This window comes from Pectinophora gossypiella, chromosome Z (genome assembly GCF_024362695.1).
Source record: "Pectinophora gossypiella chromosome Z, ilPecGoss1.1, whole genome shotgun sequence".
Taxonomy (NCBI): Eukaryota; Metazoa; Arthropoda; class Insecta; order Lepidoptera; family Gelechiidae; genus Pectinophora; species Pectinophora gossypiella.
In genome coordinates, this window is record NC_065433.1 from 8,836,145 (window position 1) to 8,862,581 (window position 26,437).

At 37.1% G+C, this 26,437-nt stretch overlaps 1 protein-coding gene across 1 annotated transcript; it reads left to right on the top strand.

Annotated features, from left to right (window-relative positions):
- The first annotated feature begins 13,329 nt into the window (after positions 1-13,329).
- LOC126380261 (dynein axonemal intermediate chain 2-like) lies at positions 13,330-15,984 on the top strand. The gene is made up of 6 exons (XM_050029541.1): positions 13,330-13,526; positions 13,598-13,745; positions 13,819-14,550; positions 14,767-15,078; positions 15,391-15,495; positions 15,787-15,984. The coding sequence occupies exons 1-6, from the start codon at positions 13,330-13,332 to the stop codon at positions 15,982-15,984; spliced, it is 1,692 nt and encodes a 563-aa protein (XP_049885498.1).
- The last annotated feature ends 10,453 nt before the right edge of the window (positions 15,985-26,437 follow it).

The following is a 26,437-nucleotide window of genomic DNA, read 5'->3' on the forward strand; positions in this document are numbered from 1 at the left end:
AACTAGTTTACGATATAATTTTAAAAACTTTGGAACAGATGGCACCAGGTAGGTTTAGTGTCAACGTTCTTTAATGATGTTATTGTATGATTTCAATTTAGTTTTATTCCAATTAATGATATTTTTTATTCTCAATATCTATACTACATTTTACCCGAATCTTTTCTAATTCTAACAATGTTTTCTGTCAAAAACAAAAACAAAGTCAGAAGGGTTGAAACATTATACTATTTTGACAGATAACTATGTATTAACAAAAGCATTGTGAGTGGTGTAACACGCGTGTTGCCGCGTGGGGCCGGACACGCCAATGATTTCCCGTGTGGCCGATTCGTGGTCGGCCCGTTAACGCGACATGACAGAAACGTTACCCTTGCCTTCATGCAGTATTGTTTCATACATTTTCTATCATACCTACAACGTACCTACATAAGTGTTTAATTTAATTCTGGAAATTGAAATGTTGTTTATTTTAGTAACAGGTGGGTTACTTAGTCCACAGTCTAATGTAATTGAGCAGAAACACAAGTTAATGATAGATAATTATATTACTTATTTATTTGTCTCCAGTCCATGTTAATGATCATTTACGCCACGTAAAGTATTCTTATTTATAATTATGTAGTATTATTTCGTCTCATACTATATTATTATCAAATCCTCTTTTACTTTTTATACTTTTTTGGTCTAGCGGTAAGTAATTTATAAGGGGTGCCAGAGTAACAAACAGAGCGGCACCCCACCCTCTTTCTTCCCTGTCCAATCTAAAGAAATAGTTGCCCTCTTAAAGACTGCCATAACTTAGACGGTGACGTTGATCAGGTGTTCGCAGCGGCTGGTAGGTGGCCACACTGGAGGCAGCGGTTACATACAAGTATTGGAAAAATATGCATATATTATTTTCACATTTTCTAATATTACTTTTTACTATTACAACGATCTAATATCTAAAACAAACAATTCTTGTTTATTATATTTCATGTAACTCAGAAACGGCTCTCTTGATTTCAAACAAATATACATAGTAGCAAAATACCTTTTATTTTCCAATTTTTCTGTATCTATCTGGTCTAACAGAAAGCTCGGCGCGGTGTTGGTAGATACTTAATTCATCTTGCGATGGATAGACCTCTGACTACCCCAATTAGGATAAAGTCCCAAATTTTCCCAAATTAAACATTGTTTAAAAAAACGTATTGTATATAATGTATTCAGGCTTCACCAGTTGTCACCGCCAAGCAATATTTCCCTTCAGATTCTCTTATTCATCGATTTACGCCTCAACAATCGTGCCTTACCTTCGACACGGTGAACTAGAATACCTACCGGTAGTAAACTCTTGGAATGTCATGCAGTTTCAACATCTATTCAATTGATATTTCAATTGATAGGTAAGTACTAATATTAGGGCTATTAAAACATAGGATAATTCACATTAGGACAATAAAAGTTTAGGCACATTAACAGTAGGACTAAAGATCATTAGGACGATTATAATAACTAGGACTATGAAATATTCATCATCATCATCATTGGCCTTATACGTCTGTTTCAGACGATTTATGACGTCACAGGCGATGAAATATTAGGATTATCAAATATTAGGAACATCATGTATTGTTAGGACAATCGATTTTATGGCAACAAAAAAACAGATTGATTTTTAGCTAAAATAACGTTCCGGGCCCGCTTAACGCTCCGCTTGTCACTCAGTCCTCTCGCTCCGCGCTTTCATCTCCCGTTACACACAGGGGTGCGCCGTACATTACCGCATCAAATAATAGCACTTAACGTGCAACTCTGGGCCCCAGCCGATACCTCACGGCTTGTTGATAAACACGAGATTAAAATATTGAAGAAAATATATTACATTGTATCTAAACTATGGAATAATATTACTATAATCAATTCCATTTAACTACTTAATACAATTATGCAAAATTTCTACGAAATTATAAGTAATATTGTTTATTACATAACAACAATGCTTAGGTAGGTACATGATTTATTTTAGACCACTATATTTCCAATTGGAGTAGTCACAGGTACATTCATAGCTTGATGGACTAAGCAATCACGCTTCACCAAGCTTTCTGTTATTTGGAAAATGACATCGGAGTACCTATTAGCTAGACTGTAAGTAAGAATAAAAAAATAACGCATTAATCTGACTACATTACTATTGTAACGGCCTCGGAGATCTAGTGGTTGAGCGTTGTGCTCACGCTCGGTTCGAATCCAAGTGGCGACAAATCACAAAAATCAGTTTGTAATCCCTAGGCTGATCACCTAATTGTCCAAAAAGTAAGATGATCCGTGCTTCGGAAGACACATTACGCCGTTGGTCCCGGTTATTACTTACTTACTGATGTAAGTACGTAGTCGTTACATGAGTCATGTCAGCGGCCTATGGCGGCTCAATAATAACCCCGACACCAGGGTTAATGGGGTTGGTAATCCACCTTACAACCCACACGATAGAAGAAGGCTATTGTATTGATGATATGTAACATATCAGTATACCGGCTCATCTGTAATATGTACTGCGCCTAGGCGCAGGGGGCGCAGGGAAGTCTGCACAGCTAACACGTCGAGCGTTGGAAGGATTGAGGACGTCGACAAAAGATACATCGGCTCCCGCGGCACAGGAATCGCGTCTCGCGCGGTTGCCTTTTAGACCCCGTTGCAAGTTATCCTATGATTAATTATAGCGTGCGATTATATATATATGCGTATATATAAGCCCACGCTAAAGCCTTAAAACTTTAGACTGAATTATTAAAGTGATTACCTATAGTAGTGCTGCGGTATGCGTAGTTCGATCGATCGATAACCGAACTCTCTATATCTACCCGGCGAACATAATTGTGGTTTTGTTTACAATACAGTATTCTGTGTAGATGTGAGCAGTTTATGTTAGAATAGGTATAGTCGTACTAGCACGAATTGGCACAAATTATATTGAGGGTTTTAACTAATAGGACGCAGCGAATATTATCTACGTAGATAAGCCTCGTACAAGCTGTTGATCGTGAATTAGGACCTGTACTGCGAGTGCTGTAGTGTGATATCCGTCGATTTGTCTGCCCAAAGTATTTGCTTTAACATGACATATTATATTAGTAACATATTCTGCGGCCCAAAGGCTGTTCAATCTAAGTGTCCTACGTAAAAATGACGAAACAATAATGAGGCGTAAATTACAATTGTCAACATTATAAACTGAAGACGCAAAATACAGGAAAGATAAAATCTCTGCCTACCCAACAAAAGAAGCGAGAAGATAGATAGATTACAAATGAAACTAACAATTGGAAACAAACATACGTAATACCTAGCATTACTAATGCACCACAGCTGCACTCGCCGCTTTTATTGCAAAATAAAACATTATATATTGCAGCATGGCGTGGGGTGCATCCATTGATTGAAGGTAAGGCGTAGGGCACTTCACTACCCTATTTCAAACACTATAGGGTTGTACCTCAGGGACTATTTTTAATCACTATAAAGCGCATTTTATCAATACTTAGTATTTTGTCTGTTCTATGTATGTTCGGGCTAATTTCGAGTACTACTGAATGTATTTGCATGCTGTTTTTTTTTAACTAAATTTCTCCATGAAGAACACAGGGTTAAAATGGTACACCAAAGATAAACTTAAAACTTACTGAAATACCAAAAATGGCTTCTAGGTTTTGTATAGTTCATTGTTAGGTTAAATTTTACAATTTAAAAAAATGTTACATTGTAAATCACCAACTCGACAGTTCAATTTTACAATAAAAGTATTATATTATGGTAGGTAAGTAACTCAGCTTAGAATGCACCCTAAACAAATTTTTATTAGCCTCAGCTGTGAGTAATATGTTTGTATAAGAGATGAAATTATACGGCGGATTATAGTTGGTCAGCGGAGATCGATAACTATTATTACGCGTGACGCAATTGTTGTACTCTTATTGTAGTAACCCTCGAGAGCAAAACACGTGGGGCTTTTTTTAATTCGCCCAAGTGCTAGCATCAGGTTGATTTATGCTGTGTACGAGATAGGTAAGAGGTAGAAATAAAACCCGGTACACGGTAACTTTTAGGAGATAACTTTGTTGTTAGCACTGATTGTTTATTTTTTTAAATTAAGATGCATTATCTCAAACTAAACTTATACTAGATTGTTTTCAGTACCTACGTAAAATGATAACGTTTTGCGGTTATGACTATTAAGTAAACTCTGTCCTCAGTTGAGGCGAACTCAAAGTCTTCTTTGAACTCTGCCTAAAATCGGTATTCTTCGACAGCATCATTAATTTAGTTTTATTAGTTTATTGTTTATTATTTTATTAATTTTTGTTTGTTACTGCAATAATAATAATAGTGGATACCCTATTATTAACAGAGTATTTTTGTGAAGCATTCGACGTCAGGTTTTTAAGTATACATCTCTTGATTGCGAATCTATGTTTTATAGATAATGTTTATTTTTGGTTGACTTAATCACGTTACAAGTGAGCTAACTCATTTGTAGTTAGATATCTAAATATTTAACTACCTACTTTACGAAGTAACAACCGACAAACATACAACAATAAAATTACTATAATATGAATTTTTTTTTAATTATATATATATCTTATAGTATTTCCTGAATATCCTCACTCCTCATGCATAAATTTTGAACCATTGTTTATGTATTTATACATTTCTGAGAAGTTGTACCCTGACTACATTATTTACGAACTGTATTTACAACAAACGTTTTCCTCTCAGATGGTAAATCATTAAAATTTCGTAACATTGAGCGACAGATGATGGGAGTACGGTAGGACGTTACTCCGCCCTGTCAAAACGGTTTAGAATAGAATAAAAATGTTTTATTGCGATTATGTGTTCGTTCGTACAAAATGTGTTGTTATAAAAATACAAAAGTAAGTTATATAGTATCAAAATGGACCCGGTAAGGGCGCTACAACTGGGAGAGAACAACATACTTAATTATTAGTCAGTGCTAAAATTTATATTTAACATACTATATTTTAAGAATAATTATCGCACTTATTTTTTAAGTATTGTTTTTTATGTTTATTATGATTAAAAATAAATATTATTAAAAATATTAATTTAAATTTTTCATTAATATATTCTTTAAATGCAGCTTTTAGTAATAAGTAGTAGCTTTACTCGTTTATAAAATAATTTTCGTTGGTTTAATTTTTAATAGTATCAGGAAGGTGGTTTGATGGACATAACTAGTGGGTAAAATATCAAACGTCTCTGGGTATAGAAATAAAGACAGGACAAAATGACAATGGTGGAAGCAACAAGTCCCGTTGTCACGGACAGTTCGTGTCTGACACAAATTCTTACACTTTTTGTGTCAAAAGTTCTGCGATGGAGTTTTTGCGGTGCCGTAGCTTTGGAAAAAAGTGCGTGAGTGAGTATTATGTCTGCACTCAGTGTTGCGACCTGTCAGTAGGTACACAAACACCTCTTTACATTATTACTATATTTCTTTACTTATTAGCTTCGCGTTTTTTTTAAATGCTGGTACCTAAAAAAATGTTTGTTTCTTTGTTTAATAACATTCAGGTTCGAAGTTATTTTCTCGTCGTAGTTCTGTAAACGTAAATAAAACTTCAGGTTGGTTTCAGATAAGAACCTCATAGACCGTTCAATTCGATTGACAAAAAATATGGCACTTTAAAAAATTCATCCATCTGTAGATTTTTTCTTATTTAAATATATTTTTATCTAATAGGCATCTGTACGATCACGGAAATTAAAGACCGCCCGCCCCCAGCATAGTAAGCGTTGCAGTGCATTTCGTCCGAGAGAAGTAACATTCGATTATGGCTTTGGCACACGCCTCGCTTACAGATTACATCTAATTTTATCCAGGACGATGAACATTTGCATTCACATATTTATTATTTGATATGTTATTCTATTTGCATCTTGAAAGCATATTAATTATGAAAAATAGAATCTAAAAAAATAATACTTATTTATAAAGTGCGTAGTTTCGTTAGTTCCATTATTTGTTTTGACAATACCTAATCCGTAAGTTTTATTGAACTTTTAATTGATTTTTCTCGTACAACTCCTACTCATTTCGTCAAAAAAAAATTATGGGGTATCGTAATAATATTAACTATATCAACTATAGACCGATCGATTAGTTGACCGATTCCCAAGCATTCCTTATTTTTGATTATATATCAAATCAAATATATCAATTTTATATATATATTTATACTACAGGACACACACAACACAGGTACAGGTACATGTTTAAGTACACGCTCAATTTTTTTATCCTAAATTCATTACAAAAAATAGAATTCCATTTATAATCTAATGACATATACAAGCAACGAGGTCAACCATCGACCTGCCAACATTTGGTTCAAACATGACCATTAACCATTATAGATAGATTTTCTCCCTAAAAATATTGCTGTGAGGCATTCGACCAGCCTGGGTAATTTGAGATTGGTAATGTGACAACTTTCGTAGCGTTTACCCCAAATTGCTCACCCGATATAACTCGGCACGTAAAATGTGGTGAATTTCCCCAGTTTCACTTTGTTTTTATACGGGGCGATGTTCTGCAAAAATGGACCCGCGCTGTAGATTCCTGTTGTTTTTAAATTTAGTTCGGGATCGTCTGTACTATGAAATACTTTTACGCATACGTGTTTTATTATGTTGAAAAATGTGACGGCGTTTTCGATGCTCTAGGAAATAGGTACATGTATAATAATAATAATATCTGACGACGTTTCGTCACGAGTATGTCCATAATTAAAATGTGTTAAATCGAACTTTGAAGCGATCTTCGCGGTAAAGAAACCATCCTCAATTAAAATTTTCAATAATCTCAGTTCCTTCCTATTCCTAATGGTTTATTTAGTAACTAATGTTAGTAAGTAAAGGACAATACGTGAGCTATGATCAGACTTGTCCGCGAAGTATTGCGACAGATCGTCCGACGCGTCGCGACGTGGCGACAATTTTCGAAGTAAGCCCCTTAATATCTATTACGAAGCAATTAGATACAATGCCTTTACTCCGCAATGGGATAATACACGCTAAATAAGTCTTATAAATCATTTATACGCTTATAAGTACACCTACCTAGCCATGAAAAGCTGATTCATTACTCTGTTTAAGTAAAGGTAATGATTAGAAACAGTGACTAGTCCAAAGATCTTTGCAGAAATCTAAAAATAAACCGTTGCCATCTGCTTAGCATTATCCCGCTTCTATACGGTCCGCTACCCTTATCTGAATATGTTGAAAGTCCAGTTTTTTACAGAAGCAACTGTCTGTCTGACCTTCCAACCGAAAAGAAACCAACCCTACACAGGTTATATAGGTTACTTACCCTCGAAAAGCATTTCTCGGGAATGTGGGTTTCCTCACAACGTTTTATGATCCAAACATGACTTAGAAAACATATTCGAAACTTGGTTTAGTCCCGGGGTGCTGGCGCTAGGATTCGAACGCAAGGGTCATAGTCAAGCGTTTCTTCAAACTGAGCTACCACGTCTTGATACAAAAATAAAACATCGATAATTATAATTACTAAAAGACTCAACATTGATCACCCACAGCTGTTCACCGCAAATTGTCGAGAGGCGATTTTTATCGACGCCAGTGTCCAAACGATTTTCAACTTTGCTCAAATGAAGTATGATATTATCGGAATTCAGGCGTTAACGTTTTGAAATTGTTTCTGGGAACAAAATTAATACTGAAAAGTGTGGTTTGATTATTTGCTCGTAGCAACCTACCTACTAATAAGTTTTCTACCAACTGGGCTACTACGGCTCGTATTTAAAACCTCCCGTACTAAATACAGTCTCAAAGTCGGATCCTGGACCTCCGAATCGACTGCCGTCATGTTTACAGAACAATAATGTGATGACGATAATGCCATAATTACTTGAAATACAGAAGTTTCTATTATTTTGTATGTCCGGCAGGACCGGTGCAGGCTAAATGAATAAATAATAATTATTATGTTACAAATGAAAATCCGTTTAATTATCTAGAACCTTTCTACTTGCGCTACAGAGATTTGGTAAAAAATTAAGGCGCGTCGGTGAGAGACTTCCAATGATTTGTTTTCCCTTTTTTCTCTTCGGAATTCATTTGGTGGGAGGTAATCAGCGGCAAATCGTGCAGAAGCGCGCCAAACTTGATCTCCGAAGGAATTCGCCCAAGAATTCGCTTTGTGTGCATTACGATTTTGTGCCCTATTCCCCAGCTTTAATGGAAATTGTTGAGTAAATAAAAACCGTTATTTTACACTTTTTAAATCCCACTTTGGTACAGCATGCAAGACTGATTGAATGAATGAATTTCCAATTTTATTTATTATTCTGCGAACATGTTTTTAAAGAAGGATCGCTACTTACATAGGAATTGATGAAATGTTAAGTAGGTACCTAGCCTACCTAGGTAAATTTATACAATATGATGATACAGTTTTTAACAAACATTTCCCTTATTATCAACAAGAACTTCTGCGTAAGTTTAAAGAACGTATTACCTGTCTCTGTCGTCATCATCTCGTCGTAATAAATAAATAGGTACCTATTTTTAAATTGATGCAGAAATGCAATATGTAATTTTTTATCGATATCCTTACTTTAAAATCTGATAAACGATGAGCTGCGACATTATTTAATTATGCGCGGGAACCTATTAAATTACACGACAGATATTGCGAATTTCATATTTTGATACATTTTATTGAAAATATGCGACAAACGTGTTATAAAAGTTCTTTCCATCTAAATATTTCGCGGGTTCCTGTCCGCGACACTTACGGTCGTGGCGGCGAGACCCACTAACCGTAAAACTAAAACGAAAACTAGTCAAACAACACAATATACATTCTGTACTACATAAACTTCGTTGTCACAGTCACTATACTCTAGTGTTATTAGTGTTGTGTTACTGTCGTTGTTTGCCTGAAAGGAATCACCTAGGTAAGCGATAAGACATTTCTACCATTTAATACTGAAGCCTGATAAAACATCTTTCATTTATCGGATGAAGCGCAGTTTTTAATCCAGGCAGGCAGTTGAATTATCCTATTGCTTCCAGAGGAATTTATTTCCAATATTTTACTATCAGTCTAGCCGGGAAATTGGATTTGTGACAGGTTCAGTCTTTTTTGGGGTGGTTAAGGCTGGAGAAATTCAGACCGTGCACAAAGAATATTAATTATACAATCACTGGTCGTCGCGTGTCATGTAACTGCTTGCATGCGGTAATGCTACGCCTAGCGTACCTTCATACGTCATTTTGCGGTGTTTCATCATTATTGTGTATGCTTACCATGTTTTTAAACATTTTTAAATAGGTATTTAGTCATATTACCTAAATGTATCCGTATGTAGCATTTATGCGAGTTTATCGTTTAGATATTCTAACTCAGTTCGTCAATAAGCTTTCATAGGTGATATTCGCACACACGCGTTCTTATCACGTGTAAAGTTTTAATGATAGCAGTCCTGTCAAAACTTGTTGTTTTTTTTCCGAATAAAAGTAGACCAAACCGAAAAGAGTCAATAAATTTCCGCGTGTGTAGGTATTTAACCAACTTCTAGATGCCTGCCGCCTTTAATGTAGCATGTTTGTACGGGAAATTTTTAATATATTAGAAAAGTTTTCCGTCGGAGGCACTGCCGACTCGCGGCACCGACTTTAAAATTTGTTGCCCAGTACTGTTTTATTTTTATTCTAATAGGATTAGAAGCGGTTTTAATGCAGCAGATAAACAGTTGCGGTTTTAAAACTTGGCTAAGAACAATCGTTAGGATAATGTCCGTAGTTCATTAACAGTCGAGGGGAATTGGCCACATTTATTTTGCCCTGTTTACTTCTGCTTTGAAGCAATGTTGCCTGTATAAAGTATTACAATACTTTAATAGGTAAACAAGAACAGTATTATGAACTGCGCTTCCATAAGCAAGATACAAGTAACTATCTATGAAGGAAAACCAATCTTTCTTTCCCCGTTTACTACAACTGATGTTGCAGAAATTAAGAGCGATCAAACTCTAAAAGGAAATCTAATAAGTAGCATTCTGGTGTAAATAGAATAAAACATTCACGAGATTTGAAACTTGTGAGGCAGATAAAAAATTCAGTCAATAGATTTAAAGGTGTAGTCTGGTCTAGACCGCCGCCCAACCTTGCGGTATAAATCCAATCAGAAACAGCTTTCAAAAATTCATGAAACTTCTACAATTCTTTTGTGTTCTCTTCTCGCTGTCTATTATATAAGCACTAGGTACTCGAAAAGTAGTTACGTTTTTGATTCTTTTTAAATATCACTAGTCTGGTGATGATATTTTAATTCAATTTCTGTGTGAGTGGCGTGTGATTGTTTTTATTATTATGGATCCAGTGTGTGCCGGATTGCTGCGACATCAACTCCCGTCATCGCCCGGCAATGCCTGTCGCCATCGATACTACATCAAAAACGGGAAGTTGGTTCACGGGAATACGCATCATTGACTGACAACTTTTTGCTCACGCCGCCGCGTCAAAACCACAAATTTTAATGTCGAACATAACATGACAATAATAAAAGATACTTACATAAAATGTATGCGTCGTCGATTTGAGTTCGTACCTAACTCCTGATCAATGTGGTGGACAAAATCACATGTAATTAGAAGACAACTTACAGCCACTTTTGATACTAAGGCCTAATATGGATAGAATCGTAACGGCGAGTAAATTCTGAATGTTTTTTGTTTTTAATAGCACTTACCCGTGCTCAGCGAAACTCACAAAGAGCGTCGGCTTACATAGGAAAGAATTTCGCATGGATAGGAAGAGGACCCGGTGGTGTAATGGTTACGCTCGTCCCGGTTTGATAAGAGCTGCGGGTTCAAGTCCCGTCTGAGTCAGAATTTTTTTCAATTTAAATTTTCTCTTTGTGAATAAGTTTTAGATAAAAAAGTTCTGAATCTATCAATCGTTGAAGCGGAAAAGTAGGTATTAAAAAACTACGACTTCACTAGAGGCGTGCCCGCGGCTGAGTTTTCAATAAATATGAACAACACACGTTAAAAACGTCAAATCCTTTGTTTAATTCCAAAGCACCGTAGGGCAGCGGATGTAGCTAACAATAATCGGAGCTAGAACAAAGGCCGCGTTACTGAAATAGCATATTATTTATTCAAGTTTCATTCAGAATAACTGCAATTTACAATTGGATCCAGAGTACCCACGTAGGACGCCGAACAGAATTAAGAAATGACTGGAGTTCGCCGCCAAGTGAAAGCCTAGAAATGAGATATGTTTTGTGCCCTAACGTTGAACTCCATTACTAGATTGAGTGTTCGTTTGTGCACGTACTCGTAGGTACATAAATGGGCAGCCAGTGTGTGTGTATGTGTGTAGTGTAGTGTGTGGGTGTACCCGACAGACACCTTGTTGAGTCGGGCGGATGCTACATCTATTACAGCTTCTATGAAGATCGAGTTCCCAGAAATACGTATGCTAATGGTGATACAGACTCCGATGTCAGATATGGTTACTGTCGCTACAAAGTTTGATATTGGCCGACTCATGTTTATATGACAAATTGAGTTTCCCAAAACAAACCCATACCGTTCAAAATACAGCTGAAATGTAGGTATGAAAAAAAATGCATACGTATTCAGCGCCGAAGATTTGAAAGAGGAATGACTGGAGGCCGATCCGTTAGGAGAATCGCCCATTTCCCGGCCAAAAAACGAATATGGAATGCTTTAGAAAAAATTGACGCGTTTACAATAGAAATTTTAAGGCTGATGCAATACTTGCGTCTGCAGCAATGAAGGTATATTTAGATGCGTACTACTTACATTAAATTAAATTTTCGCGTATTTCGAAATTTATAATCTATTTTGTAAATATTCACAACTGTCAGTTTTTTTGCTGCATAGCAGTGTGTTCTTTAATGAGAAATCCCTTGTAAAGTGTAATAGGCACAGACTTACACGCGCGTCTGACGCTTCCGTGACTTCGCCACGCGCGCGTTTTCGGATTGTATCTCGCCGCTCAAAGCCTGCCGTGTGCGTCTGACGCATCACAGTTTATTTGCGACAATTTCGGTGTTAACCTTAATACCTAGGGGAATGATTTAACTCATGAGATTAAAGTTTATAGATCACAAATTATATCGAATCAACACGCACTGCGATTCGTGTGTAACACAATTTAGCGTGTATTAGCTTTACATGTTATGCGGACCAAGTCGACATAGGTACTGGTTTACCTAACAAAATAATGTCTATATTTCTATAGCTTAGCCACGATTCCACAGATTTTCAACAAGAATCAATAGAATTGTAGGCGGATCCTCGTTTGCATCTGAATAATGCCTTTGTCTTTCAGTTTTTAGCCCGAAGCTATAAAAAAACAAGTATTGAAGCCTGCATTATAGACGTGAGCATAAAAACAGGCGCTTCAAACAAACGTTAAACAAAAGCTTTCACTCCTGAAAACTTGCGCGGTATTGCGCTTTTCCCACGGTTACGCTCATAGACTTAGTATTATTTCACGCATACGTGAGTTACGCCGCATTATAACAGCTTATTATACCTATAAGATAACATTTGTATTACGTACTATTAAACAGAACGACCAGTTCAGTACAATTATTAATTATATTTCGATAAGATAACATATTATTTTGTTACCTATCTTCAAAATCAATAATAATGCTAAAGATTCAATGAGATAACTTTTTATAATCGTCTCAATCTCAATACGCGGTAACAAGGCGCGGTAAAAATTAGATCGGTCAAAATATGTAAGCTAGTGTTGTGACGTTTATGAGCATAGTGATGTATTAGTCGATATTAGATCAAGCGATTATTTTCAATCTAACACTACTTAGCTACTTACTTATATACTTTAACGCCATGTTACTTGCGCAACAAATTCAAAAAGTAAACAAGTATAAGGGTAAGTAAGTAGGTAGTAAGTAAGTATTCAAATAGTGTAAATTATATTTCAACAAACAACGACCAAGGCCGGTTTGAACACGCCATCGGTAGGATATTGGTAGGATACCACAGCCGTTACGGAAAACATATTACTTATGGTTATAATATTATTCTTCAAATCCGGCCAGTATGAAAATGTTTCTGGTCTATCCAGAATAGATATCAAAGAGAATGTAATCAGTACGTTTAATAGACGTTTTATTGACATAAAAATCAAACTTATTTAACAATCTTCTGTAATTTATAATAGTATTATACTAGTATTTTGAGTAATTTGTAGTTTTATAGCGTTAGTAGTAAATAAACGGCAATGGACATCAGCTTCCAGTACTCGAAAAAGCGATGCGAGTTCGGGCGGCAGCCGCTGTTCTGCGAACAGGGGCCCGACATGTGCGACTCCATTCCCACAGACATCGCGGAGCACAAACGCTACATCCTGCGCAACCCGGTACACCAACTGGTACAGAACACGCCCGCCTTCTCCGAAATGTACATCAATACCATTCGGTGAGTTGAAGACCTCGAGTCTTGTCTTGGTTCGTGCCCGTGCCACACTATCACACACCAGTCGCTTGCAGGGCCGAGTACACGGTGTCCGGCGCCAACCACGACGAAGGGGGCTGGCCTCGTGACATCAATATCTACGATCCCGAGGCCACACAGCGATACCGCCGCAAAGTTGAAAAAGATGACCCCTACATACATTGTGTCATGATGCTAGCTCCGGTGAGTAGATTCCTTCCTGCCTCTCACTGAGTGATGTTCAAGTAAAACTGGGATAACGATATTCCTTGCGCAGGGTATGGAGCACTACATTCTGCAGAACAACGCGGTCGACATGTACCGCACATATTACGCGGAGATGACGCAGCTACCGCCCGTAGAGGTGACGAGTTGCCGCACCTGCAATCAGTACCGCGACCCGCTGCAGCGGCCCGTGTCATCGATCAGCTGGCGGCCCAAGGAGCCGCAGCAGTTCTCCACCTGTTACGTGGAGATGGACTACTACCGCGTACCACGCAAGGCCACCGTAGCTTTTATCTGGGACGTGGAGAACGCGACCTCACCCATAACCATGCTGCATCCAGCCAACACGCTGCTGGACCTGATATACAATCCGCGCGATGAGAACTTGTTAGTGGGCGGGCTGGTCACCGGCCAGGTGGCAGTATATGACGCCCGGCGCGGCGGCGGCGCCACCTCCTGCTGCCCACCGCATGTGGCGCATCGAGATTTAGTACGCAAGGTCCTCTTCATCCACTCCAAGACTGGCATGGAGTTCTTCTCGGGAAGTCCGGACGGCGCGTGCAAATGGTGGGACTTGCGGAAACTCGACGAGCCCACAGAAGAGATGATCTTAGACGTAGTGAAATCGAGCAATGACGAGCAAAGCATGGCAACGTCATACGGCGTATCCGCACTCGAGTACGAGCCCACCATCCCCACGCGGTTCATGGTAGGCACCGAAAATGGCTTAGTGCTCGCTGGCAACCGCAAGGGAAAAACACCGATGGAAAAGCTTCCTACCAAGGTGGTTTTATTTCAATTTTCCTTTTTAATTTAATAAATCACTACATTGACATTTTACAATTTATATAGCTATTTACATCTATTCCGAAAGTACTTTTATGTACTTTTACCATTATAGTTATATCAGTTCCTATTACAACCCATAACTCTCAAGAAGTGCCAAGTTTTATAAATAATACATTAATTTTATACTGGACATAAACATTGTGTAATACAGATTCCGACGCACAACGGGCCAGTGCTGTCGTTGCAACGGAACCCATCGTTCCCGAAGAACTACCTGACGGTAGGCGACTGGACGGTGCGCGTGTGGAGCGAGGACTGCCGCGAATCCGCTGTGCTGTGGTCGCCGCCGCTGCGGTACTACTACACCAGCGGCGTCTGGAGCCCTACGCGGCTCTCGCTCATGCTAATGACCGGGGCTGACGGGAAATTGTCACTGTGGGACTTGCTGCGGCGACAAGGCGAGCCAGTCCTCACCATGCAGCTCGGCATGGCTCCACTTCTCACGCAGGCGTTCCACGAACAGGTACCTTAATATATTAAATTAAAACTCACGCCCGTAATCTACAATGTCGTGAGCAGTGGCATAAGTAATTAAAAGATAGTTTACAGCCATATATTGGCACCATTCGGTTTGCGCCATCACCTTTTTATAAGTGGTAGGCGATCAGCCCACGGCCCATAATGTTCCATCAAGCTACCAAGGATACAATTCAAGTTAGCAGCTGGCTGAGTTCTAATTTTCTGTTCGTTCTAAATCCAGCATAGAAATAGGTACTTACTGCGTATAATGGCCCCCTTCACTGCTTTAATCACCCTGACAGCGCTTATGTTGCAGGGCTCTCTCTTGACTATTGGCAACAAAATTGGCACCGTCTACCTCGTCGAACTCTCGCACCACCTCGTGCAAACCGACAAGAACGACAAGCATCTCCTCACTGCGGTTAGTCTTATAATCGTCATTTAAACCCAAGAAAGTATTTATGTCAAGCTGAACATCAATAAGGGTGCATTCGGTAATTGCACGTACGGCTATGTGGTTTTTAATCATGCATGACGATAAATGAAAAGAACATTAAAAAGCCCTTTACTACCTTCACTAGAGCTTCATAAAACTACTAGATGTTATCGAATATCGAACTGAAATTGTTAATTTTAAATTACTGTGGAGCAACGCACTGCGCAGTATCTATAGATCGCGATAAAACAAATTATCGGTAATGATTATGTACAGATTTTTGAGCGCGAGAGCAAACGCGAGCGCATCTTGGAGGCGCGATTGCGTGAGATCCGGCTGAAGCAGCGTCAGGCAGAGGAAGGCACTCCGCAGACCTCGGCCACGGACTTGGACCCCACGGCGGGAGACAGGGACCTAGCAGAGGCCGGCACTGACTTCATGCAGCAAGTCAAGAAGGAACTCGCCCTAATGTAGCTCCTCGCCATTGCACAATCATGTTAAGCTTTACTACTTAGACCTATCTAAGTGACAAATCGTACTTATTTCTACATTCGCCACATATCTGCATAATAATGCCCGCGAATCGAGTTGCCTCGCAAATACGCATCGTCCTTGACACAAAATATTAATTTAATTCGGACGGATTATACCTATATTACCTTTATAATATAACATAACATAAGCTCACGATTATAATTTCTATTTGAACTAGTCAGAGGTAAACATAAAATAAAATAACACACAACTGAAAAGACGGTGGGTGTATAGTAATACTCCTCTGTCTACCCGTTATGCTGTTATTAGACGTACACTCATCGCAAGATGAAAGGAGCACCCACGCTTCACCTGAGTTTTATATTAAACCATATCGCCGTCTATTACAATGGTCGTGCCAACTAGCGTTAGAAGTAGGTAAGTTCCCATGTCATTCATGGTGCTGATTCCAGTTCACACCATTTTATTTTGTTATACCTGTTATTTTCTGATCCGCCGAAAAGGAAAGGGACGGGTAATCGATGGACATAAAATTCATGGAACATACGTCAACAGCCTCCGTGGTCTAGTGATAAGAGCGTTAGGCTCACGATCTGGAGGTCCAGGCTCGATTCCCGATGGGGACATTGTCGAAATCACTTTGCGAGACTGTCCTTTGTTTGGTAAGGACTTTTCTTGCTTGAATCACCTGATTGTCCGAAAAAGTAAGTTGATTCCGTGCTTCGGAGGGCACGTTAAGCCGTTGGTCCCGGCTATTAGCCGTAAAAACACCTCCACCAACCCGCAGTGGAGCAGCGTTGTGGAGTATGCTCCATACCCTCTCCGGTTGATTGTGAGGAGGCCTGTGCCCAGAAGTGGGACGTATATAGGCTATTTATGTTATGTTTATTCGTCAATTTTTGGCAGAAATTTAAATAGCCATCCCAAAATTTTATATTGTTCAATAACCCAACAGAATTAAGTCGACAGCGCGCGTGAAACGGGTTGTATATCAGCGAGATGCCTATTTAATTCGCCCGGGTTATTCATTTAAAAATTAACCGTTGTCAATCTCCCGTTCCTATCATTTTCGGCGGGTAAGAAAATTACGGGTATAACTTAAAATAAAATTAAGAGGTGTTTGCAGGAATCGGGGCCGTTATCTATTTTAGTCATCGATTACCCATCATTTGAACCATTATACTATCAATTAACTTAAACTGTTACTAGTCTGGGCCGTCTTTGTTAGATACTTACTTATAATTTTATAATTTAGTTTAGTAATTATTTTAATTAATAATTTTTTATAAATCTTAATTTATAGGTATGTAATTGTTTAGAATAAGTTTTATGATTGTAATTATTATAATAATTATTGCATTCGTACACCTACCTACATGTTTTTTTCTAAAAATAACTATTTAGTTTAGAATAAATACTATTTATTATATTGGTACACTGCTGCCTCACGGCAGATTTATATTTTATGACAAGTACCAATTTCCAAAGCAAAAGCAAAAATAAGTTTCCATGTTAGGTTAGACGAAATTAAAAACTTTGAATTGGAGAAATCTCCAAAGATCTTTAACAATAAATTGTCAAGGATATTGTAGCCAAGAAATGTAATTCAAACCAAGAATTTAATTTACCTCAAAATTTGCGTGCACGTTTATAAATATTAATTAAAACATTATTTTACGAGCAGTTAGAACATCTTGAAAAGGTTATGTTTGCGGAAAATTGGGAATCTGTTAGTGAGTCAAATTAAGAGGAGGACGTTTAGAGGGGCAGCCTCCGAACCACGTCGTTGTGGCAAACTTGTAACGGTATCCAACTTAAACATAAGTTTTTTGATAAGTCAGTGTTTAAACGATGGGGTGGAGGGTGTTACAGGTTGCAGTGGGATGGGGGGAAGTCATACAGTGACGCGGCGCGGCTCGATATCGATAACCTCTATCGACTTTTATATCGGTTGTCAAAAAATAATATTCCAGCTACATAACAAATCACACGCGATTGAATTAGTTCTTTTGTGTTGTACGGGCCTCCTGAAACAAATAGTATTGGATATGAAGGTGTCACTTCGTAATCCACCGAAAAGAATCGAATTTGTTTGCAACGGTCACGAGTTATCGTCAGTATACACTTTTGAACCATGTCACATTAACTTTTTTGACAAAATATAATATATGATAGTGCGACAAGGTTCTAAAGTGGGTAATACATTATATTGCTCATGACGGCACTCTCAATTTATTTTAAATGTTATTATTATTATTATTTAAGTATCGGAATAGGACAATACAATCGTTAATCGAACATTTCATGGGAGCAAGCTGCAAAGGCTGCAAAAGAACGCGAGGAGTGGAAATCTCCTTACTTCCCAACTGAGGATAGAAGGATTAGAAGAAGAATCGTTACTTAATTGAAATCAAGCACCGCTGTGGTAACACAAGCAAAGTGTAGTATAAAACGATGTGTGGGTGCCATACCTCTGTCTGTCTGTCTGTCCTCAGTTTATAAAGGACTGTATCTATTGAACCTTATTAGGTAGCCAATTGCAATTTTTACAGGTTATATTTTTTGGAGAATTTACCCACAAATCCGCATCCACACTGGAGCAGCGTGGTGGAGTATGCTCCATACCCCCTCCGGTTGATTGAGAGGAGGCCTGTGCCCAGCAGTGGGACGTATATAGGCAGTTTCTCTCTCTCTCTATTTAAGAGCTGCGCTCTTGTCGGTGGAGTAACCGCCATTCCTCTCTTCTTCCCGCCAAAACCTTCACCTCCCGATACGACACGACCTGCACCTTCTCTTTTATTTGTTTCATAAATGTTATCCTAGGTCTACCCCTTCCTCTCTTCCCTTCAATTTTTCCTTCTATAATGTTTGTTATAAATGAATCGTTAAGACCATATTGAAGACTATAGAGAACCGGAGAGGAGATATGATTGGCCACCTGATACGACACGATTCATTTATAGGCAGTTTATGTACCCACAAATACTTAAAAATAATATTTCTCTATTTTGCTAGACAAATGGGGAGCGCTTAGGGTTCTCACCCGGTACAAAGACGACAGGCCTGAGGATCGGCTCAGAGCGTCGCCTAAGAGAATCATATTTGAAAAAAAAAAAAAAACGACCCTAGTGGGCTGATAGTGATAAGCGCTGAATGAGGGAAATCGTCGACTACGCGGGTGGAGTGGGTATCGGGGTCCTGAAGTGTTTGTTGTCGCGAACTGATAGCTGGAGTAATCGGACCATCAGAATCGTATACGTATATTACTTTTGTTTATCGCGCGCCGACATTTTTTAGTAACGTTCCTAAGCGGACGCCGCAACTGCCAGGCAATAGAGGTGCGGGGCTTAATCAAAGAAACGTTTAGAAGCTAATGTACCCGTTGGGCAATGGTTGGGAGACCTAGGTCAATGGGCAGATTTTTATTGCGAAGAAACCACAAGGCCCCCGTGGCGTTTCGCATGAAACGATTATGTGTGACCTGCAGGCGATAGATTAGACAGGGACTCGCCTGAGCGAAAAAGACACGTGAGCCGAGTCATGATCGGACGGAGACAAGTCGTATATACCTCTATTTTCCTCTTAATCCTAAAGAATAATTTACCGTGCTTATTTAAAGTTAAACAAAAAATAATAAAAATGGACCCAGTGTGAGTAGGACAACATAGTATTACCTACTATGTACAATCTCCGATCAGCCGGAAGGCTCTATGAGTACAGCGACCGATTCTTACAGACACCTCCTAATTTTATTTTAAGTTATACCTAACATTTTCTTATCCACCGTAAAGCAAAGGGACGGGTTATCCATTGTCGTTGGAATAAAAATAAATCAAATATTTTATTTTTTATTTGATCGAATAATATATTTGCTCCGCTCAAGATGTTTCTGATTTTAAATGATATAAAAAGCTACCCTATAAAAGGAGAAATGATAATAATTAGTCCTGTCGCTGGCAAATTAGAACTAAGGTGGCTCTGGCTTTATTGACTCCACTAAAATTACCGTTTTAAAATTTGACATTGGTCACTAACCCAACAGACTATAGCATAGTACTTAACTTAAAATAAAATTATTTACGGGAGTCAGCAAGCACCAATAGATGGTTAAAATAATTTTAAATTATTTTTTATTATTATATTTACAAGAACAAAATAAAACTGTTATAACATGTTATAAGTCCATAATGCTATGAAGTATTTTAAGTATTTTTTTATTTTGTAAATTGGGGTAGGCAGTGACCAGAGTGCTGTATGAGCCTGTATTTAAGTGAGCGTTAATAATAATTATAGTCAAGTACAATTAGTGGAAATGTCTTCTAAAATATTTATAACGACTAGTTATTTAAATACATATTTCATCGGTTGAGTTATATGCTGCTACGCCACGCTCTCGATGCGGGAGTCCCACTCGCACTTGACCAAATTTATTTTATTTGAAAACATTTTTCAGTAAGTATAATAATAAAAAAAATATAAAAAGTTGTTTTAGATCGTAATATCAACCAATGAATGATTAAGCTAATCCATTGCATAATCATATCAACAATCAACATCGTTGTTATTTTGCCAAAAACTTTCAAAACGTCGGCATTAATCGAGTGAAAAATAATATATGTAAATACGTAAAACTTTAATTAGCGATTCTCTTGGTATCCTTATTGACTCTTTAATACTCATATTCAGTCCAAAAATGCTCAGTCTCTTTCGGTTTTAATTATTTATCGACAAAGCGGGGGGTTTTGAACTCACTAAGAAGCAACAGGGTGCTTCACGCCTGCGCGTTTCCACCCCGGGATAGCATATAAAGCGAGCGGGACCTCAGTGACCCCACAACCGCGCTAGTCCCCGCCGAGGAGGCTGCCTAGCCTAGCCTCCTCTCTCGCGCCCTCTACTCACTCGCAGAAATGTGCATAATATCACCTGTATAAATTCACCCTCTCGTCATACAAGACTGAGTGCAGTTTTACATAGAACTGTGAATCATGACTATATGTGGAATAAACGATGTGCCGCGCTAGTGTCTCGTGTCAGATTTGAAAGGTAAGTGATTTTAAAAGTTTAATCAGGTGTGTGCGGTCGAGTTACAAATTATTTAAAAGATGTATCTCGATGTCGCATCTCCGACCTCTTGTGATTTGACTTATTTTGGTTAAGTACTTTATTTTAAATATATTATTCATATTTTTTTCTTAATTTTGACTTTGTTAAAATTAAGTTTTAGTACAAATATTATATTTTTTCAAATTATTCTTCTATGATTTGTTCTAATATTATCCGCTAGCGTTTATGTATCTTTATCAGTTTCATTGAGTATTTAGAAAAAAATGTGAATTTTACTTACAGCGGTTGTATAATGTTCTGATGCTGTGTACTTATTTGTTTAACGCGAATCCTGTTCTTTTACGTTTTCTTGATTACTTAAATCACGACATGGAGCTGTCGAAGTGGTCGATTCAGACAAATCAGCATAATGGCATAATATAAAGCGGGTACGTGAAGAGTATCAATTATTGCAAAATGTTTCATAAACACAGTAAAACAGTAGAATGTGTATAATATCATTCAACGTACGACTAAAAGGAAACGTTCATAATATTATTGTAGTAAGTAAAGTATTATTCGTTTTAGAATCCGCATTATTAAAGTATGTTAATAAAATATTTTCCCCGAAACGTAGGCCCCGAAATTACTGTAGCTTAACAAAGACGCAATATTAATTTCAGAATATATTAATTTTTCCAACATTGTTTTTATCTTTTGCATAATAAAAACCGTATCAAAATTCAATTAGGACAATCTAAAACTTCTAAATCAGCAATGCAAATTAGGAAAACGAGATATTGATATAATTTTAATGGATTTCTTTATTATATAGATGGTCGTTTATAGATGGTGATTTATAGATGGTGATGTTATAAATACAATCCTAAATAAAATTTATTCTCGTGTCGGAAATACATCTCGGATCTAATTAAAAACGGGTAGATCCCTAATTAGTTAGACATTTCGTTTAAAATGTTCACATAATCTAACTAATTAAATCATACTTTCATTATTTCTTGCATACGCTAGGTTAAATAAAGACCTTATTTCTTCCCTTTGTATTTTTTAAAAATAAGGTGTGTTAATGTTTAAATGGTTAACAGGCATTATTAATTCATAACATGCGCTACAAAAAGGAGTACGATTGTTAAGATAACTTCGGATTCAAAATAAATGGAGTACTTAGATAAGTACACCAATTAAGCTATCTAGTAAGTGCTATACTCAAGCGACTTAGATTTTTTTGCATTGCTTATACTTAACCAGTTTTGATAAAATTAGTAGGATGCGATTTTCTGTGAATAAAATAAAATAACGGTCCGTAATGTATTACTTATATTATGTATATAATCAATATATTAAAGTTGCTATTTGTATTTAACATCAGAATAAAGTTTTAAGACAGCGCGCGCGCAATATCGGTTACGATTACCTACAAAGATTGTTCGGATTTAAAGTCAAATAAGTATAAGTCTCCGAGAGACTAATATTATTTAAAATAATTACTTATGCAATAAAATACACGTCGCAAAATTCATTTCATAATATTTACAAAACTTTGATTGCATTAAGTACAGATCAAAGAATTATTTTGAATAAAGGTTATGTTTGAAATTCAATATTTTCAACAAATAATAAGATAATGAATTTAAAAAAATGTTAAAATACCTAATATTACATGTAAAGTAGCAATTTCTTTCATCACTAAATCATAAAATAATTATCTCAGTAACTAAAATAACCAATCGAATATGACTTGATAAAATAATACATTTATTTTATTACACATTCGGAAAGCATGACCCGTCCAAAGTTAGCGTTTGCAATTAACATAATTGTTGTTAGACAAGGAATCCGCAACAATGTTGGCATTACCGACACGGAAATATGAATGTACTGAAACTTGCAACGCAACACGCCGCGGCGGCACCTGTGCCTGAACTCATAGCCGAGTCATACGTGCAATGGCTACACACACATGCATTAAGCTACAAATCGAATTTACTGTACCCTAACAAACTAATACCACGCCATTACACGAAAAAAAACCATGATTTGATTTCAAATACTGAATCACCGGCGGAAAAAATACTAACTGTATCATAAAACATAAATTATGACGATAATGATGATGACAGTAATGAGGACGGCCATGATGAAGGTCATAATACTAATGATGACGACCAATGCGGTAAAGATAACAACAAGAACTAATAAGTCTAATAAAAATGATTGATAAGTTATTAATCAATCAATATTAAGTATGAACAACTTTAAAAGCATCGTATATTATAAATATATTTTTGGACAACACTACAAAGTTTTATGGTAAATGAGGTACCAACCTAACTAACATTTAAGTGGAAGTGCAACTATTCCGAGCGAGTTGGAAGCTGCAAGCCGTTCTCTACAACTGATAAATTCTTGCCAAGATGCATTCGCTAGTGTACTACACTGCACTTACAAAACTATACATAATAGTTATGGTAATAACAGCTTAGTGAAACATAAGCGAAAAAAAATAATAAGAAAATAGCTGCGTGCTTGATTTTAGCAGGCATCTTGTTAAATTTACCTACTCAAAATTTTACTTCTGTTACTGTTCTGTGCGTATGTTACGGCAGACTCATTTTGATGTACTTAATTCGAATTTGTTTACTGAGGACTGAAAAGAAGACGGAGAAATTAAAAAAAAAAAACGCAATCACACAAAGAAAATGCAAAGTTTACCCACAATAAAGAAACACCTGATAAATTGGTTGGGAATTCGGATATAAGTACATATATTATTACGAAGCCTTTGGAAATGGAAAACATAATTAATGAAAATTTGATATTTTTAGTTAATTCACACGCTCATGGACTGGTATCATTTAACATCAGGATTCCCTATACAAAATTTCTATACCCGAACGTCCCTTGAAAATTAATTTTCATTTGTATAATTTAAATGTTGATAAATCATTTAAAATGGGCGGGATCGGGGTTGATATCCCCCCTCTATTACAACTGAAGATAAAGAAATCTAACGTCATAGCGGTCGCAATATAATTGAAGAACAAAACTTTTTTAATTTTGCTTTGCAATAGCATTTAAACAACGTTTTGCGGTTTCATCAGATTATTTTTCTTAAAATTAAACATTTCATGTGTAAACTCGAAATGGCACTTTCTACTCATATTTAATTTTGCTTATTTCTATGACAAAATACGTTTCACGAGTATGTTAGTGAATATAATATACATACGTAAAATTAAGTCAAATCAAATGCCAGTTAACAATAAGACTAACATCTTCCCCTTATGCAGAGTCACCTTACCATTTTCTATGTTAAATCCTTTTTAGCCAGAAATACAGAACTATACAAATAATTATAGATATACAACTGTGTAACTACGTATAAGCGAAACTGTTATGATTCTTATAACTTACAAGATCAAGCTTTCGCAAGCGAGTAAGTAACACGCGTTGTGCTACTACGCAAATAACAGCCCCACTCCATATCTTGGCTAACAATGCATTTTCTACCTAATTAAAGCTGGGAACGCGAAAAGTTCCGCCGTTATCCATTTTCCCCGGCATCCGCGCCCGCCCCGTGCCAAATGCGACGAAATGTGAAATTTCAATTCCACACCAAGATTTTTATTAAAGTATCGAAGCCTGGGAACCGCTCGAATATAGTTTGGAAACAAATAAACGACTTTCCCGCTCTTTTCCCTTTTTTATACATAAAAGCGTCGAGTTGATTTATCGTTGAAGCTGCGAGCGACCGCTGCGTCCTGCCGCGAATCTTGATCGACGGAGCATTTCAATTTATTTTATGAGTCGACACCTTCAATGAAGGCTTGTTCTTATAAACCACTCGCTTTCCAATTGACGTTTGAATGGAAACAGAATTACATAGTGATTCTGTAAGATTGTTGCAGTTAAGAGCATACAAGAGTGCCTGCCCGGTACGGCGAGGCAACTACATAAAAATTTAATAGGAAAAGTAAAAACGCAACGCATTGTCAGAAGATTAAAATTTTCAGCACAAAAATTAAAAAGTAGTTTGGGCTGGCAAAACTGACAATGACGATAGCAAAAAGCTGACGCATCGTTAAACTGTTTCACATCAAACGCGCGCAAAAAGTTTTTGGGAACGCGAGTGGAGAAAAAGACCGGTTATATTTAATCAGTGGGCAACTCTGTTGATGAAAGATTGCAGGTTAAGTTGAAAAGGAAATTGAAAAGTTTAATATTTGAAATTGATTTTAGCAGAAGCGTCGTTTTGCAGCTTAGGTGTATTTTTAACGCAGACGATGTCCTTAATTTAATTATAGTATACCTACATGTTGTTGTACAATGACTTTTCTTATGCCTTAAAATATTTCTTAACGTCTATACAGGGTGTTAGTGACATCGTAACGAAAACTTTGAGAGGTGATTCACACCATGATTATTACTTGATATCAAGTGAAATTTTTCGTCACAAAAGTATGTAATTGAAAATAATAAACAAATACTACAACTTTCATTAATTTTGCTTGATATCAACTCGGAATCATGGTCTGAACCATCCCCACCAGTATTCGTTACGGTGTCACTAACACCCACATGTACTTGTATGGCTACCTGTACGTAGGTGTACGGGGTGTGACATCATAACGAATACTGTGGGGGTAATTCAGCTCATTTTCATGAGTTAGCATCAAGTGGAATTTGCCATCGCAAAAGTATAGAATTGAAAATCATTAAAAAAAATACAAAATCTATATGAATTTTGCGATGGAAAATTCCACGTTACATTAACTCAGAATCATGGCCTGAATCATCCCCCTCAATATTCGTTACGGTGTCACTAACACCCTGTATGTCTTTGTATTGTAAACTAAACCAGATATGAAATCTTCGTTTCTTTAATAATATAAAGTCACAAGAGAAAATAATTTACCGACTCGCCGGAATCAAAATATAATAAAGATTAATTTCAGTCTAACAATCGTAGATCAGACTAGTATAACGCTATGAAATAGTTCCTACTCCCGCCGGCCGAGCGAGGAAGAATAATGGAGCCAAGCTTTTGCTTTACGTTGACTGTTCCCTTTGTGTTGATAGCTGCCAATTCAGTCTGGACTATCCAACTCTTAAAACTTTCTTTGTACTTAAACCTGCTGTATATGCTATATTCCAAATACAAAGCCAGAACTAGGTACCTCTGTACTAAAATAAATCGTATTCAATAAACAATTTGCAAGCGATTTCTTTGTGTACTGCGAATAATATCACTTTAACAAAGGTACAAATTCACTTTCTTTGAAGCAATTAACTACTCAGACAGTCAATTTGAAAGACACTTTCATTGTATTACTATTAACGGGTCTTTTTTATTTAGCCAATGCCATAC